This window comes from Lygodium microphyllum, chromosome 22, assembly GCF_053477565.2.
Source record: "Lygodium microphyllum isolate KBCC chromosome 22, Lygodium_microphyllum_v1.1.10, whole genome shotgun sequence".
NCBI classification, from domain to species: Eukaryota; Viridiplantae; Streptophyta; class Polypodiopsida; order Schizaeales; family Lygodiaceae; genus Lygodium; species Lygodium microphyllum.
The window spans coordinates 139,171,362-139,188,593 of record NC_141156.1 but is presented as its reverse complement, the minus strand read 5'-3'; the positions used below and the strand labels follow the sequence as shown (position 1 = coordinate 139,188,593).

Genomic DNA, 17,232 nt, shown 5'->3' with positions numbered 1-17,232 from the left:
TGTTGGGGGTTGCCCGACTGAGGGGCGGGGGTCTGAGACTTAGGTTTTGGTGCTGTGCCTCTTGCCTTTGATCGATACTCATCGTCAAAATGGCCAACCTTTTTACAATGTTGACAATACCTATTCTTGTTAGGTACATTTTGCCACCCAGGTTTGAGAGATTGGGATGTTTCTTGTGATTTCCCGGATGGATTTTGCTTTTGCTTTTGATTTTGATTTTGATTTTGAGTGGAGGTTTGGTTTTGTTTTCCCTTATTTTCCTTTCTGAGAATGAGCAATAAGAGTCCCCTCTGAAGAGGAATTCATATGAAACTGATCAAACAACCGTGCGTAACGCAATAGCTGACACTCAAATTCACAAAATGTAGGCATGGTAGGTTTTGAAACTATGCCTTCCACAAGATTGAAGTATTTATTGGGGAGTTTGTTTAGGAACAATATGACCTGATCGTCAGAGGACTTAGGAGTCCCCGTAGTGGAGAATTCAGCGAGGAGATGTTGATACTCAACCAACTTGACTTTTAAGTCATCCCCGTTAGTGATTTTGAAAAGCTGAAGCTCATGGTCAAGATTAATATGATGGGTCCTATCCCGAGCCGCATAGCTGTCAGTCAAGTGTGCCCATTGCTTTGACGCCAAGTCAAAATACTGAAGCTGAGAATGAAACTTAGGCAATGAGGCCTGCATCAACTCGACAATAGCGGAGGCATTCTTAGCCTTCCATAAGCGGACAACCTTGTATGGAACAAATGCGGGATCAGGTTGGGGTTCCAACCCCTATACAAGATCCCATAGGTTCTAGGAGTCAAGGACATGCCTTATCAAGTTCGACCAAGTAGTAAAGTTTGACCCATTAAAACGAGTTGTGTCATTAAATGCATGCTTGGCAGAAGATGAGCTAGAACCATGAGGTGTCGAGTAGGTAGGGTAAGATGGATGTGGGGGATAAGATTGTGGAGGATAAGATGGTGGAGGTGGATGTGTCTGATAAGAAGGAGGAAGGGGAAAAGATGGGTAGGCAGAAGTAGGCTGTGAGTATCCAATGAGTGCTGATTGAGGCGGAGTCACTGGAACATGAATGTTTTCATAAGGTGCCAGTGTAGCTGGAGGCACTGGGACATGGAAGCCTTGTCCAAAGTGGGATACCCAGGCTGTAATGATCCCGAAAGTGTGTGTGAAGTAGGTGGAACCCCACCCGGTAGAGGTAAGGATGAGGTCCTAAAGGATGTGCCTATGTTTCCATAACCCCCCGGTGTGATGTGCGGTGCGACATAAGATGTTTGAAATGGAAAAATGAACGTTGTGAATGGAAGTGGAGAAGCAGGGGATTAATGTGGTGGGATGGGTGGGTTTTGAAAATGAGGTGTATGAGATGCAGATGCAGTTTGTTCATTTTTATCATTTAATGATTGGAAATGAAAATGTGAAGATGATGATGCATTATACAATGAAGAAAAAGAAACACCAAATTCATTTTGGTTTTGTGAAGTAGACGGAAAAGAAGGAAGGGTAGAAGAAGAGGTACTTGGCTTTTTCTTATAATCCCCACGACGTGTATTAACATACAAGAATTGGTCTTCAAGAAGACCTTTTCTGTAGTCAATAGACTGGACTCTTTTTTCCACATGATCTATACCATAATATTGCAAAGCAGAAGAGGTAAAAAAAAAGAAGGAACAAAAGACGAATCTAAAGTACCTTGCACCAGAGTGGACGGAAGAGGATGAAATAAAGGAACATACTCCGGGTCTTGTTCTCCAAGAGGGGGGCCCATCCCTGATGGAGGTCTCGATGGCCCTACAACATCATCAGATTTACGCGTAATATTTGAAGAGAGAAATTCATGCATGCCTTCATTTAGAAGTTTTTCTTGAAGGGCAATCATTTGATTTAGCTTCTCAATCTTCTTTCGTCTATAAGCTACGATCAATTTGTATTCTTCAGAGGTCACCTTGCCTAGCTTTTCTTCCATGTAATCAGAAGTGTCTTTTACCATATCGGATCTTTGTGGAGCAAACTGATCGTCCCACTCTCGCTCGGTTCTCAGCATAGTTGGTTTTGGAGACTGAATCGGTGTTGTTGTGTTCGAAGTCATTTGAACTTACTGTAGTTCTTGCTTCTTATGTAGAGCTTTTAGATCAAAGGCCTATGTTTCTCAGAGAGTACCAGGCTCTAATACCATGTAAAGAAATGCCCTAACACAGAAACATAAACGGAACGACAAAGCACAAACTAATAAAAGAATACAGTTAGGGTAACTCAGAGACAATGAACACATTAAATAAATGAAGTGATATAACCAGTGAATAATACGATGCTCATGCAGCAAATACACTATGCAATGAATGAATACTGAACCTTGAACTCCTATATCTGAAGGATTAGGGCACGGGAAATGAGCTGGAGAGTGTGTCGTACTCCGAACGGATCCCGAATCGCAGCAAGGTAGCCTCCAAATGTCGAACATCAGCAAACGTAGCAGTGAGAAGCTGGATCTGTTGTAGATAGTAGTGAGGAGAGAGAAAGACTAAAAACGCAGGCAGCAAGTGAGAGAAAAACTAAAAATGCAGGCAGGACAACCTGCAGGAGAGAGAAATACTAAAAACGCAGGCAGCAGGACTGTGATGATGTGGCAGGCTGTATGGCAGCAAGTTTGCACAGGAACAATAGTTGCCTGCTCCAAACTGCGTAACGAGGGCTGGAAATCAAGTGCCAACTGATGGAGATAGCAATGGACAGCTTCAGTTGTGATGTCCTCTGCGAACGGGGTGTGGGCAATAAGCTGAATCAACTAAAATCTGCAAAAACGAGATTGTAGAAGAGCGGAGGGATGACTGCCTATTTAAAGAAAATTAGGGTTCTAGATCCTCTCCCACTTAACTCTCTCGATCCGCTCCCCATTTTAGGGTTTTGGCTAAAATAAGCCTAAAATAAACATTTTTTGAGGCTGTTTAAGTGGCTAAGTGCATTTCTTATTACAACAATGTGCTTCAGTTCCTCTCAGCAAGCCCTGAACTATGTGATATTAAAGGAATGGGCACCATACGCTTGGCTCTTGAAGATGGCCAGGAATTGATTCTTCATGATGTTAGGTATGTACCTGGCATTAAGAAGAGTTTGCTTTCCATTGGGCAGCTAGGTAGCAGGGGTTCATTACTTTTGGTGGTGGAATGTGAAAGATACAGAAAGTGTCTATGCTAGTCACTAGAGGTGGTAAAAAGGGAATTCTATATTATCTCTAATGCAAGGCACTTCTTGGAAAGTTTGTTGTAGTTGTTGAAGTGTAGTCACACATGAAGTTATGGCACAAGCATCTTGGATACATGAGCCAAAAGGGTTTGCATACACTTTTTTCACTTGGAAGAGTTGATGTGAAAAATTCAAAGCTTGATTTTTGTGATGATTGTGTTTTGGAAAAACATGTAAAGAGTTCATACTCTCATGGAGCCTCTAGGAAGTCATGTATCTTGGATTTTGTCAATTTTGATGTATGCACCATACCAATAAAAACTCATAGTGGTTTCCGTTATTTTGTGTCTTTTATTGATAACCATTCCAGAAAGCTATGGGTTTACTTGCTTAAACAGAAGAGCAAGGCATTGGACGCCTTTAAAAAGTTTTATGCATTTGTTAGTACTGAAAAGGTTTTAAAATTTAAATGCATAAGAACAGACAACGGGGGAGAGTATGTATCTAAAGAATTCAATAAGTTTTCTGATGTCAATGGGATTTAACAGGAGCTTACAACTCCTTACAATTCATCATATAATGGTGTGGCTAAGTGAATGAATCACATGCTATGTGAGAAGATTCGCTACATGCTATCCACAACTAATCTCCCGCAATCGTTTTGGGGAGAGGCACTTAAAACCGCAGTGCAACCGATCTCCACATCGTGCACTTGAAAGTGGCATCCTTGAAGAGGTTTGGTTTGGCAAACCTGCTTCATGTGACCACTTGAGGGTCTTTGGCTGCGAATGCTATGTACATGTACCTGTTGATAATAGAACCAAACTTGATATGAAATCCCGTAGAGACATCTTCATGGGTTATGGAGATGAAGGCGAAATAGGCAAGCATGACAAAGGTGCTACACAGTTGGGATGTGGTATTTAATGAGTCAAAGCTGCTAAAAAATGTCACATCTAATGAGTTAGACAAAAAGAAAGTGAAATTTCAGCATGATCAGCCACTTGAACAGCCATTAACCATTGAAATTCAGCTCCATTTGATGTTGGTTATGATAACCAACGTATCATCATTGAGCTAGATGAAAATGGGCAGCAAAGGGATGTTGAAAACCAGCTTGGGGAACAAGATCAGCTTGCTGAAAATGAATTACAGCAGCCTGAAAATGTATTACAACAACTTGAACATGCAGTTCAGCAGAGCCAAATAATGAGGTCATTGACATTCCTTTGGATGTGGATCCATTACCTAATAATACAGATCATTGGGTAAGGTCTACTCGTGTCAAGAGACCTATACAAAGGTTTGATCCCTCTTTGGATTGCATTTTAATCAATGCCTTACTTTTGTCGAAACCCTTGTACGACAAGGTGAGCCTCGTACTTGTCTAAAGTCCCATCACCCTTTAGCTTGGTCCTAAATATTCACTTTATCTCGATGACTTTCTTGTGACTCGGACGATCCACCAAGGTCTAAGTCTCATTTCGATCAATATTCTCTAGCTCATTTCAATGGCCTCTCACCATTGGGGGTGCTGAAAAGTCTCCCTCAATTGTAAATGACGACGCAAATGAAGCCTAAGGTGCAAGCCGGGTAGATCTTCTAGGGCCCTTTGGAGTGGAATATAGTGAAAGGATCCCTGAATTTACATGGTTTGCTGGTACTAGCAAGGTAATGGGTCTCAAGGAGGGGGTGTGGGAGTTGACGGAACTGCGGGAAGGGTAGGAGCAGACAAACAACATATCATTACATGATGAGAGTATATCAAGCATCTACTGAGAATTTGGTTGCTAAGTTTTTGCCTTTCATCATATACCATACCATCCTTGTAAGTGAGAAAATTTGTAAGTTCAGCCACACATCTTGTATGGTGTGGTGCAGATATGTTTGACATCCCTTGATGACAAAAATAGTAGGGTACCCTTTACAAAGAAATATTTCCACCTTTTATTAATGTGTGAAACCAATTTACAGCCAGAAGGATTTTCAACCATAGCCCTGAATGATTCAAAGCATGCACAAATACATCAAAATTATACCTTTATGCCATAAGCTTTACGCTAGTTGTGCGGCACACTTCATGCTTGACCCATTTGAACTCGCTCACACTGTCTATTTGAGGAGTTGCCCAGATGGCATAGTAACAGGGGATGGCAGTTTTCCAGCTTCCTGTCCTTGTCCTATCCCATCCCTCTACCATCCCAGTTCCGTCCCCATGTTAGAGCCCCCTCTCATGGTAACAGGGGATGGCAATTCTTGCTCCATCCCCGTTCCCATCCCTGTCCTGTCCCCAAAACCCATCCCATGTTACTATGCCAGATGGACTTTCCCAGACTCCGATTTCACCTTTAGTACCTGCTCTTCAAATGTCCATGTCTTGTGCTTTTGTTGGGTGCCCATTTAGACATTTGAGCTAGCAAGTTTGTCAAAGAAATTGATAGGGTGCTCTGGGAATGCAGTGGAAGTATAGAAAAAACAATGGCACTAGGGATATGATGCAGATTGCCTGTACTAATGACTCTTCATGCACCACACTCACGGACTGTTCATTGTATCTCAGAATTGCACCTATACAATTCTGATTAGAAGAGAAGGAAATGCACCACCATATGGCTCCAAACATTGAGCTAGAAAAGTGATGCTATGGATGCCTATATGTGAATAAAGATATAGGTGGTACAGGAACAAGACAAGTCTGTTCTAGAAACAGATTGATTTGCAGTCCAAGTTAATTTAAGGATGCACAATGGGCAAACTTATTCTACTATAGGATGATGCTTGACAGGATGCCCGAAAAGATCTTATTTTGAGGGAACAGGATATTAGTTTGAATATGTATGCTAAGCATTCTAGACCATGCTTGTAGGATGATTGTATAATCTTATACTGGAGCCAGTTCAAATCTGAAATCCTAGTTCCTTGATCTGAATGATATAGGCTTTTCTGGTGGTCAGCTATGACATTATGACAGAAGAACGAGGTGTTTGAACTTCCTTTTGAGAGTGTAACCAGGAATTTACACTTCAGTGTCAATTTGGCCTCCCTATTTACACTCCAGTGTCAATTTGGATCCATATAATTTTAGCCAGGAATGTGTGCAGTTTGCTATGAAGGTGGAATAGTAGTGTACCTGCATCAATAGAAGAATTGATATATTGTACTTGCTATGAGGGTGGAATTGTAATGTTTTGGATTTGCTATGAAGGTGGGATTGTAATATACTTGCATTGATAGAAGAATTGATATGAAAAGAAGATAGTATTTCTTACAATAGACTTACTTATTGGTGGTTTTACTCTTATATAATGAAAAAATCTGATGGCCAATTTGCTAACCTAATATCTCACTTAACCAGGTATCTGACAGCAGCAAACAAAGTGCTTAAGATGGAGGTGGATTGCTTCAAGCAGCTTCCTACTTGTAGCACTAAGTGGGTTTCAGGTTGATGCTTGTAGCGGGTAGAACGCTTGAATCATTGATACTTAAGGCGTTTTAAGTTGTAGCCTTTAGGTATCATGAAGAGACACTCATCAAGATATGTAGACACTGATCAGTCTGTAAGCTTGTCAGAGACAGCAAACTGGGTACAACAATCAAACTTTTACAATTGCTCACAGCATAGTGCAGACTTTCAAAATAGTCCTATAGATCCAGGGGAAGATGTACGGGAAACTCAGGTAGGTTGTACAGTTTTTTACTTCATTCTTTATAAAACAAGAATAAGTAAGGCCTTTTGCTTTCATCTTGTAAGGAAATGACCCAATTTCTCTGTTTTGAAGCAGGCTGTTACAACACAAAGTACTAGTTTCCCTTCCTCAAAGCTAGTACCTTTTTTGGAACAGAGTACAGAGCATGGATTTGCAGGACAATGTAAATAAGAACTGACTGTACATTTAAGGTTTTTGTCTCAGACGAGCAAGAGAGTCATCTTATCTCAGAATGGAAAACGTCTGTGTAGAAAGAAGAGTTCGTATGAAAATACTGTTTGTTTCTTCAACCAAATTAGGAAAACTTAATGAAGTTTAAGCAGTGTGCTAAGTTATGTCCAGTATGTGTTGAAAAGCTTTCAGACAAGTTTCTGCCACTTAACTGCAGATTTGGATGCTGATGAAGAAGAAAGGAGAGTACTTCTTGCCATAACTGTAGAGGTTGAAGATGGACATTTAGAATACATCGAAATAAGGGATGGTGACTCAGCAGAAGCTGCAGCAACTAATTTTTGTCAAGCTCATTTATTGCCTGAAAAATATGTGGCTCCCTTGACTGAACACATTGTCCAAGAGGTGCGCAGGATCAGGTGGACTACTATCTATATAGTTGGACATTTCATTTTAAGTTGGCATCCAGGTGTTAAGGTGCTTTTTTATAAATTCAGATTTGACATTCTTTGAAGTGAGGCCTTTTCCTTGGGGGTGTTTTAAGTTTTACAAAACAGTTCCGCTTTACGTGTGAGAATCTTTTGGATTGCACAGGCAAAGTGGCCATAATCTGTCCCAAGGAACTTTTTACATTTGAGCTATGAAACATTTTACATGCATGCCTCAAATAGCATCATAGAGTCTCTATCAAAATTCTGATTTATGATTTCTTAGAGCTTGTATAGGGATGTCACTTTGTGACGTGTTATCTCTTTGTTGAGGATAAACCTTTGCTGAACACCTTTGTTTTCACACCTTTAAATCACAGTTTCCACATATAAATACTACAGTAACATTTTTACTATATTTTTCATAGGCTTACTAACCACTTGTTAAACTAGGTTCCAAAAATTGTGAACTTAGACCTTTTGTGTGTCTTGTGTGCTCAACGTGTGTGGTTAAAATGTGTATACAGCCATGCCATGTTTCACTGCAGCATAATTGTGAAGAACTGCAGCAGTGTTGCTTGGTGGCATGATTGTGGAGTGGATTTACTGTGCTTGCATTGTTTTTCTATGGACAACACATAGTACATGTAATGCCATTTGCAGCTATGAATTGTGGAATTCCTGTTAGAGCTCTGCTCGTTTGGCCTGTGTTAGTGGCATCTTTAGGCCCAGTCATGTATGAAACATCTGTGTTGGGAATTCAAAATATGTTACTCTATGGAGCACAGTCATTGAGATACCAAAAATGCAGTTCTACTGGAAAATTCGGCTAAATGGCTTGACATTCCTTGCCCAGTTATTTCTTGATTGCAAATGTCTGTGCAACAATGAGTAAAGGCCATTTCAAAATGTGACCTGTTTCCAACACTCTGTTTTTTACAGGCATCTCCAACAGGTTCTTGCCAGCGCAGTTATGCTCCATTTTCAAACATTCCTGGTCATTTCTGATGCAATGAGTTACAGAAACACTTTGTCTTGTTTCTAAGCCCTAAACTAGCCTCTTTAGCCTCTTCTATCACATCTTGTTGCCCATTTTCCTGAGCCTATCCAAGAAGTGGGGCTCTTCTCTGGAGGGACTAATCTTGAAAGATAGTGGGTAGGTTCTTTTGGAATGAGTTCACATTCAGAAAGGGGATGTGTCTTTTTAAATTTGTCTACCTTTGGACCATTGCCGCAGTTTCCACCTGCTGCTTCCAATCTGTTTGGGCCTTTTGTTCTCTGTTCTGCTTTCTAACATAGTGGAAACAGAAGATTGGATATTGCTATTGTGATAAGCGACCTGATTAGATCTTCACTTTGACAAGGAGGAAGCGACTATGATCAGGGGGTATTATCTTTGTGTCTCTATGAAGGAATCCACAAAGTGATAGACTATTTATGGCATCATTCCTTGTGCAATCATTTGTTGCATTCAGGGAGAGGATCTCCAAACTGCTGATCCTTGCAGTAGTCTGGTTTCGTTCCAAATAACAAGGCTCTGTTCTCCTAAGCATGTTGTGTCGATCATATGAAGAGTACTAGATTCTTTTGCATTAAACAAACACAGATGTACCATCTCATATGTACTGTCTGACACATAGTTGGTAGTCCCCAAAGTTCAGGGCTATACTCCTATTCTGGTTGCATTTTTTCTTAGTTTTGGCAAGCATACGTTTGCCTGAGTTGAGGGGAAAGTCTTCTGTTCATTTGTCTGTGAAAGGGTTCTCTTGACCTGACTCAAATTTTTTTTTTGACTAAAATGGCAGTAAAGTGGACAAGAGTATCAGATTCGCTTCTCAGGATGGAATGGTCTATACAGATGAAGCAGGAACAGAACAAGCATCTGAAGAAAAGAATCTTGAATCTGCTGAACATAACTGGAGCTCTAAGAACAATCAGGATTACAGGTATGACACAGAGCAACGGCAATCTCCCAATGCCAGCAACAGAGCTCATAACAGTGAAAAGCTCTCAAAGACACTTTCAGAGAGTCTTCTCTCTCCTACTTTTACCAGTCTAGCAAAAAGTCAGGCAAACAATCAATCAGAAAAGCAGGAGAATCGTCGGTCAAAACAGATTTCAGAAAGAGCAGTAAGATTGTTAGAACTATTTAAATGAGTCTAATGCTTTGTGGGGATTAAATTGGTACTGATCTAATCATGAAGGTGATGTTCGTTTGAGACAGAAAGCAGTTTATATGCGTCTTTATGGAGAGTTTCTAAGGCAAAAGCAGAGAATTGAGGAACAAAAGAGATGGTGCCAGGAACAGTATCAACAAAGAATTGAGAGAGACAAGCCTGCTATCTCAAAGGTACATTTGCGGATATGGGTATATTGTTCAAGTTGGTGAGTGTCTGTAGATCCTTTTGTATCCAGATTCTTGGAGGCTACATAAGACTATTATGTCTAGAGAAGCAGCACTCCTATCAATCACTAACAGTTTACATGGAATTTTGGCCATAAATGTATCCATTAGTGAAGAAAACTTTCCTCTGAAAGTAAATACACTTATGATGCTGTAAGATATAATTGAAACTTTGCCATGTGTATGGGAAGGGATTTAAATTTATAAATGACTAAGAATCCTTTGAAGATCATGAGTTGTTGAGGTTGCGGACTCTGAGTTCTTGCTCATTGCAAGGCCTTGGCCATGCATTTATATCTAGAATCCTGTTCCTGAGAGGGAGATTTGGTGAGAATAACACAAACCTATATTACATGGTTCTCAACAGAAAAGATCTCATGTAACAAGACACGTGGATCACAAAAGCAATCAACTTTTTAATTCTCTCTCATTATGTGGAGGCAGGGTAGCGTTTATGGCATTACCAACCAGCACCATGGCTCTTCATTCCTCATCTTGCAAAGCAGCCAGCCTTGGTTAACCGGCAATTGCATGTTTTCTCTTTAAAGCCACTTCTTGTTACTATTCAACTAATAGGAGGATCTTATTTTTGGAGCAGAAGTCTCAACAACAATTCCAAAATTTTTGCATAACAAATAATCCTGTTCTATATATCATAACCCTTTGCTCCTGCCATTGTGCTCGCTGCAGCTCCAACCCCCCGCCATTGCGCCAGCTCCCCCTGCCTCTGTCCTGCTACTCCCCCATCATCCCCCTGCCTTCTACGCTGCCTCTTCCCCCCTTCCCCCTAGCACGACCCCTCCCCCCAGTGCGACCCCCCATAGCGCCGCCTCCGCCCCTGCTCGACCCCTCCCCCCTGTTCCACGCCCTTGCATGACCCCTCCCCCTGCTCGACCCCCCTTGTGCGACCCCTCCCCTTGCTCAACGCCGCCCTTACGCACCTCCCACAACGCCACCTCTGCCCCCGCCTGCTTGCCCACGCCTGAAAACACCTTCCGCTTGATCCCGCCCTGTCCTCCCGCCTGAGGAGCTGTTTTCCTGCCTCTCCGCCTCCATCGTCTACCCCTCCGCCTTTTCCCGTATGGATACCCGGCTCTGTCCGATAGGCCTAACACGTGTTCGCCTGTTGCGAGCTGGCATATAGCGGTGTCTAACACCTCCCCCACCGTGTAAAAAGAATCCCTGGCCCCCCCCCCCCCCCCCCCCCCCCCCCCCCCCAAACCCCACAGCTGTGCATCCCCCCTGCCATCGGCCTCCTCCCCTCCAATTGCTCCCTTCCTTTGTAGCAACATCTCGTCCCCTTCGATAGCACAGCAGTGTGAGTGGTAGGTTCTCGGCAAGGATGCAGAATGGAAACCTTTGGTCAGATGGTGGTGCATTCTACGAGTGCCCCCCAGTCAAATACCTTGCGCGTCGTCCTTTGTGAGGAACAACTTTTAGCCATTCGTGCCACAGAGATGGAGCTTAAAGAAACAATGATCTTTGGTCAGGTAGTAGGACACTCCCCATCCAGGGTCCAGCTTCGGGATTGGCTTCACTCCACGCTGAGCATCGGCACAACGCAGATTGTGGAGACGGTCCTAATGGGTCAAGGGATCTTCATGGTACGATTCACCTCTCAGGAGACGTAGCACGGGAGCTATTGGCTAGCTTACCCTATGTCTCCACAAAGGGGGCCATCCATATGGTTCCCTGGTATAGTGGCTTCACAGTGGAAGCATTTGTGCTCCACAACAGTTTCCTTAGACACCTGGTCACCCTACTCTTTCCCAGACTAGCGATAGAGTATCGCTAGCTTGTGGAAGACTTTGGACGGCTCTTCGGCACTGTCCTTTCCGCCTCTTTCACGGATGCAATGATAGTTGCAGGAGTCCCAAAGGTACAGGTGGCAGTGAAAGAGACAAAGAGTATACCACAGTTTTTAGAGATTGAGGCAGGTGGACACTCCTTTAGGCAGTAGGTCATCGTGATTGGGCAGCCAGGGCAGTGCTTGCATTGCTATGACTTTGGGCACTTTGCATCAGAGTGCACGCACTTCGGAGCTAAGGTGGCTTCGCCGACAGGTCCATAGGCGGACGCAGACGACTTTACACGGATCTAGAGACGGTAGAGAGGGAGACGGCAGGGGGGGCCGCAGGTAGCCTCTCAGACACAGCCACGGCAGCAGGGAGCAAGAGGGCGAGTGTCACCTCCCCGGCAGAGCACTACACGGCGCCCCCCTCCTCCCCCTATTCGAGAGGACCATAGGCCTACACATCCGCCCCCCACGGAGGCACCATAGGCCGCCTCACCTGAGAGCCCACATCCCCCAACCCCTTCCCTCCCCCCCCCCCCATGGTTTCCCCCTCAACCCTAGTCCATAGCCCCCCTCCTCTAGAGCCACTGGCTCCCCCCCCCACACCTGCCGTGTGCCCCCGTTCACCCCACCATCCCTTGATCGTCCCCCTCCCCACCATCACCCCCAACGACCAGCCCCGCTGATCCCCACCCACCACAGGTGACCCCCCCCCACAGGAGGCAAGGAGCCCTATACACTGACATCATCCACTCACCCGCAATCTAGCCCCCCTCCCCTCCCCACAACCACCAGCTCATCCGTTCATGTTGCCGGTCACACTTTCTTGAGATAGGCGCAGTTGCTACCACAGGAGTTTTTTCGCAGTGGGCCGTGGTCTTACCTGAGAGTTGCGGAGCACGGAGAGTTCCCACTACCCTTGGAGGTGGAAATCTTTGTGATACACAAGTCAAGGAGTGGCAAGGTCCATCTACTAGCACCATCGGATGGACCAAACTACGCCTTCTTCCTTTAGACCTCTCACACAGGAGATTGGACGATGACTCAGATAGAGGAGGAGGTGAAGAGCCAGGTGGCAGACCACATCTCCCAGTATAGGGGAGAAGGTGGACTGACACTTTTCTCCCAACAGTGGCGAGGGTGCATGATGGACATTAATTGGTGGGTTGGGGCCGAGGTCCCACATCTGAGCATTATCTTTCGAGCCCCTCCGCAGTGGAGAGCGCCGATGGATGTGATTGAGTGGCCCTTGGAACAGGCGGCCTGTTTCTACCAGTGTATAGAGTCTCGCCTCTCAGCCTGGTTGATAGATGCCTTGGTGGTACCACTAGGCGCATCCATCACCCCCATGGTCCACCCAAGGGCTACCACGGGGGAATGGAGTTCACTATCCAGGCCGGCGGCGAAGCGTATTTGCATGCCTCATAGCTCGTCCTCTTCGTTAGTAGCTTCCACACTGAACAGATGCTTGTTTGGTCAGTCACAGGTTTCCCTATGAGCTTACATCTTGCATCATGGAATGTGAATAGCCTCCACTATAGTGGAACATGTGGTTCCAAGAAGTTGATTGCTCGGCAGGAGCTACAGCTTGCCCTTGCCGGACAAATCGACATCTTACTATTACAGGAGCACAAGCTGACTCCCGCCCAGGCCTAGCGGGTAGGGAAGGTACTCTCGGGCAGTTCATTCACTTACTGGGAGCATGCCATCGGTCCCCATGGTAGGAGTGGAGACGTGTGTACTTCTATTGGCCCGAGTCTCACCGCCTGCGTATGAGACCACAGGATGATAGTGGCAGGGAGGGTTCTATGGATCAGATTGGATATTGGGGACTTGTGCCTTGGAGTCCTCAATGTCTATGCTCCCAATGAGGTGAGGGCACGCAGTAGGTTCAGGGTGGAGATCGCAATAGGACTCCTAGAGGTGGACTCGTGGATTGTTGGAGGGGACTTCAACAACCTGGAGGCTCTACAGGACCAACATTGCAGAGGCAGGAACTACCACAGCATGGTTGGGGAGGAGCAGAAGGCATGGGAGGTCATCCTAGTGGCAGTAGGAGTACACGTTGCTTGGAGAGACCTTGCCTTCCACAGGAGTGAGAGGTCATTGAACTACTCTTGGGGATATAGGCAGCTAGGTGGAGTCCTGCTCGAGCGGTTGGACAGGTTCTATGTGGGAGTGTGGAGATGCTCTCGTGGAGGCCAAGTAGGGCAGTTGGTGGGCACCACACTGTCCGCCGGTTCTCCTGACACTTGATCCCCCAGCATCTGCCCTAAACACACGACCCTCTCGGATCCCTGACTCGATCTATAGGAGGGAGGAGGTGAAGAGACAGATTGAGCAGATCTGGACCAGGGAGCGAGGTAGGAGGGACCGGATCGCGGAGGAAGTTGCAAAGGTCCTAGCCGAGTCGAGCAGTATCTGGCAGGAGGAAGTCCTACAGGCTAGGCAACAGAGCTAGGAAGAGGAGAGAGTACTCTGTTGGAACCTTGTAGCCACGTAGAGATTACTACAAGACGCACCAGGGGATCCCACCCTCCACGCACAGGTGCGAGCGCGAGCAGCCATCACGGGTCTAGAGGACAAGCGCTCGGAGTTCTTATTCTGCACCTCAGAAGCCTTCTGGGCGCGGAAGGAGGATACGATGTGCAGCGAGTTTTTCCAGGCGCACCAGGCCCGCACCTCAGGAGAGCAGATACATAGTCTTTGGGATCAATATGGGAGGACTCGTTCTAGCCCAGACAAGGTGATGGAGATTACTACCGACTACTACAGACGCCTTTTCCAGCTGGAGATAGCGTCAACTAGAGGACAACGATGTAGACAGCAGGTCTAGGATCACATCCCGTCCCTCATCACAGAGATGGGATGCTCGCTCCTAGCCCCCTTCACAGATAAGGAACTAGAGGAGGCCTTTCATACACATGACGGGTAGAAATGCCCAGGAGAGGATAGTCTCTCCAAGCCCTTCTTCATTACCTACTAGGAGGTGATGAAGGACCCCCTGCTGCTGGCCTTCCAGAAGATTTTCACTTCAGGACAGATGATAGGGAGTCTCTCGACAGGCCTTATCAGTCTCCTCTCCAAAGGGGGAGACCAGTTGGAGCTATCCCTGTGGAGACCAATCATTTTATTGTCAGTAGCCTATAAGACACTGGCAAAGATGATTGGTAGGCCACTCCACCCTTTGCTTCCAAACATCATTCATGACACACAAATAGGCTTTGTCCAGGATAGGAGCATCCTGAACAAGGTATTCACCTTCTTTGAGGCGATAGAGTGGGCTCAGCACAGTTGGCAGGCACTGGCCGTACTACTCCTAGATTTCGAGAAAGCCTACGACAAGGTGGATTGGGATTTCCTAGAGGGCACCATGTTGAGGTTGGGCTTCCCCCAGACATGGATCCGCGGGGTTGCCGCACTTTACAAATCGGCCACTAGCAAGGTTCTCATAGGTGCTAGGCAAGGGGAGGAGTTTCGGCTAGAGAGATTGGTCCGACAGGGATGCCCCTTGGCCCCGTACCTGTTCTTACTCTTTGTAGAGTCGAAGCGGGTTATGCGGCATCCGACTCCTAGTGATGGAGGAGACAGAGCTGTTAGACTCAGAGTATGCAGATGATACAACACTCTACATAGAGGACAATGAGTTGATCTTGGAGAGAGTGAGACTAGCACTTGAGGTGTTCTGTATTGTAGTGGGAGCGAAAATCAAGTGGCGAAAGTCAGTTGGATTCCTTACAGACCTGGACTCTAGTAGGGAGTGGGTTGTCCACCTGGGATTTAGATGGGTGTGCAGAGGGTAGACCGTCCGTTACTTAGGGTTCCAGGTGGGACTTGACATCACTCCCGCCCAACAATTTCTTGGAGTCCTTGACTCTATTTGGAGGAAGTTGACCTACTGGAGTACTGCTTGCCTTTCCCTAGTAGGCCGAGCCTTGGTGGTATAGGTCCTCCCAGCGACGGCTTGGTACATCGCCTCGTGTTAGTGCTTTTCTTCATCCTACGTAGTTCAGCTTTGCCGCCTAGTGCTGAATTTCCTTTGGTCCAGGTCAGATGGTTCCAAGGATTCCTGGGCCAAGGTGGCGTGGGCGACCATCATCCAATATCGGTCAAAGGGAGGGCTTGGGATCATAGACCAAGAGTATCAGAGTATGGCCCTCTTGGGCAAGCTAGTAGTCTGCGGCCTCACACCAAGAGGGCAGACCTAGAAGGTCCTACTATAGGAGGGCCTCTAGAATTGTAGACCAAGGCTTGGCGGTGATTGGAGGCCGTCACTGAGATGGATCTTTACGACGGCCAAAATCACGCCCCCCCCCCCCCCCCCCCCCCGATCCTGCTTTCTACGCAGCTTGCTCTTTGTGTGGCACGGCCTCCGTAAGGCCCTAATTCAAAGTCCCGTAGGCTGCCAGGAGGAGATAGACTGTCAATCGGTAATCTGGAACCCCCAGGTCAGAGATCGGGACGGGGTACAGATTGAAGAGCACCCCCACATCCAGTGGGTTGGTTGGGAGGCTGCCTCGGCTCGTATCATCAGGACATGGCGGGAAGTGTATAGGATGGTGGACGAGGTGTTGCAGCAAGCATCAGGCTGTCAAAGAGGAGTTGAGTTGAGGAGTAGGGAGATAGATGCAACAATTTCTCAGGAGTGGCTTACCCCCTCAATATGGGAGCCGATAGAGCCTGGGAAGGTATGGGCCGCTAGGTTTTTACCAGCAGGTATCCCACTACAGGTGGCAGGTAGAGTAGGCAGCGCTCCACATGGGACTTTCTTCATCGTGTAGGGGGGGGGTGCGTCTCGCCCTTGATAGAGGGCAGCAAGATGAGGGGATAGCTGTCCTTTCATGGAGGAGGATTGGGGTGGTTGGCCTTCAGGGGAAGACATGGCGGCTGGACCCTTTTGTCTTCTAGGAGGAGCTTAGGGAGTGGCGCCTCTGGATATGCGGGGGCAGGCCACTTGAGCTGGAGTGGGATCCGGGAGAGTGGTTATGGCCGGCCACTGCGGTTACCAAGAAGCCACCGAGGTTCCTGGAGTACACAGCCAGGATTGGCAGACACGTACTGATGTAGGAGGACATGGATGGGGCACCGTCACGTAGCAGGCACTGGGCAGAGCACAACATCACGGAGGCTTTCCGACGGACCTTTTGGTGCTGCCTATGGGATAGTTGGAGGTCGAGGAGGGTATCATATTTCTTATGGCTGGTGGCACATGGAGGCCTGGCGGTGGGAAGTTGGCTAGCCTAGATGCAAGAGGGAGGTTGTAAGCGCTGCACACAACCACCTTTGGAAACTCCAAAGCACTGCCTTTGGTCGTGTGAGGTGGCGCAACTTGTGTGGAGAGGAGCATGCCGCATCCTCCGCTGTTTAGCACCCAGCCTTGGATGTATCTCATGGGGAGCTTTTTGCTAGCAGGTAGTTAGCTAGGGTCGTCACCTGTTGTATGGGGCCAGGATGTAGGACACGATATTCATTATTGAGGTAGGGTCATGTGCAGTAGTCGGGTTGGAGGCTCTACCCATCCGCCAGGTACTAGAGACC

The 17,232-nt window shown here is 46.4% G+C and overlaps 1 protein-coding gene across 11 annotated transcripts in view; it reads left to right on the top strand.

Annotated features, from left to right (window-relative positions):
• The window catches only part of LOC148017678 (uncharacterized), a 134,969-nt gene that overhangs the window by 23,746 nt on the left and 93,991 nt on the right, over positions 1-17,232 (top strand). For all 11 annotated transcript variants that reach the window (XR_015687967.1, XR_015687966.1, XM_087663517.1 and 8 more), the window contains exons 2-6: positions 6,545-6,866; positions 6,972-7,059; positions 7,285-7,486; positions 9,301-9,625; positions 9,720-9,845. Coding sequence is in view for 9 of the 11 variants with exons in the window: in XM_087663517.1 (XP_087519643.1) it covers positions 6,705-6,866; positions 6,972-7,059; positions 7,285-7,486; positions 9,301-9,625; positions 9,720-9,845 (903 nt within the window). In the remaining 2 variants the exon portion in view is untranslated. The remainder of the gene's footprint in view (positions 1-6,544; positions 6,867-6,971; positions 7,060-7,284; positions 7,487-9,300; positions 9,626-9,719; positions 9,846-17,232) is intronic.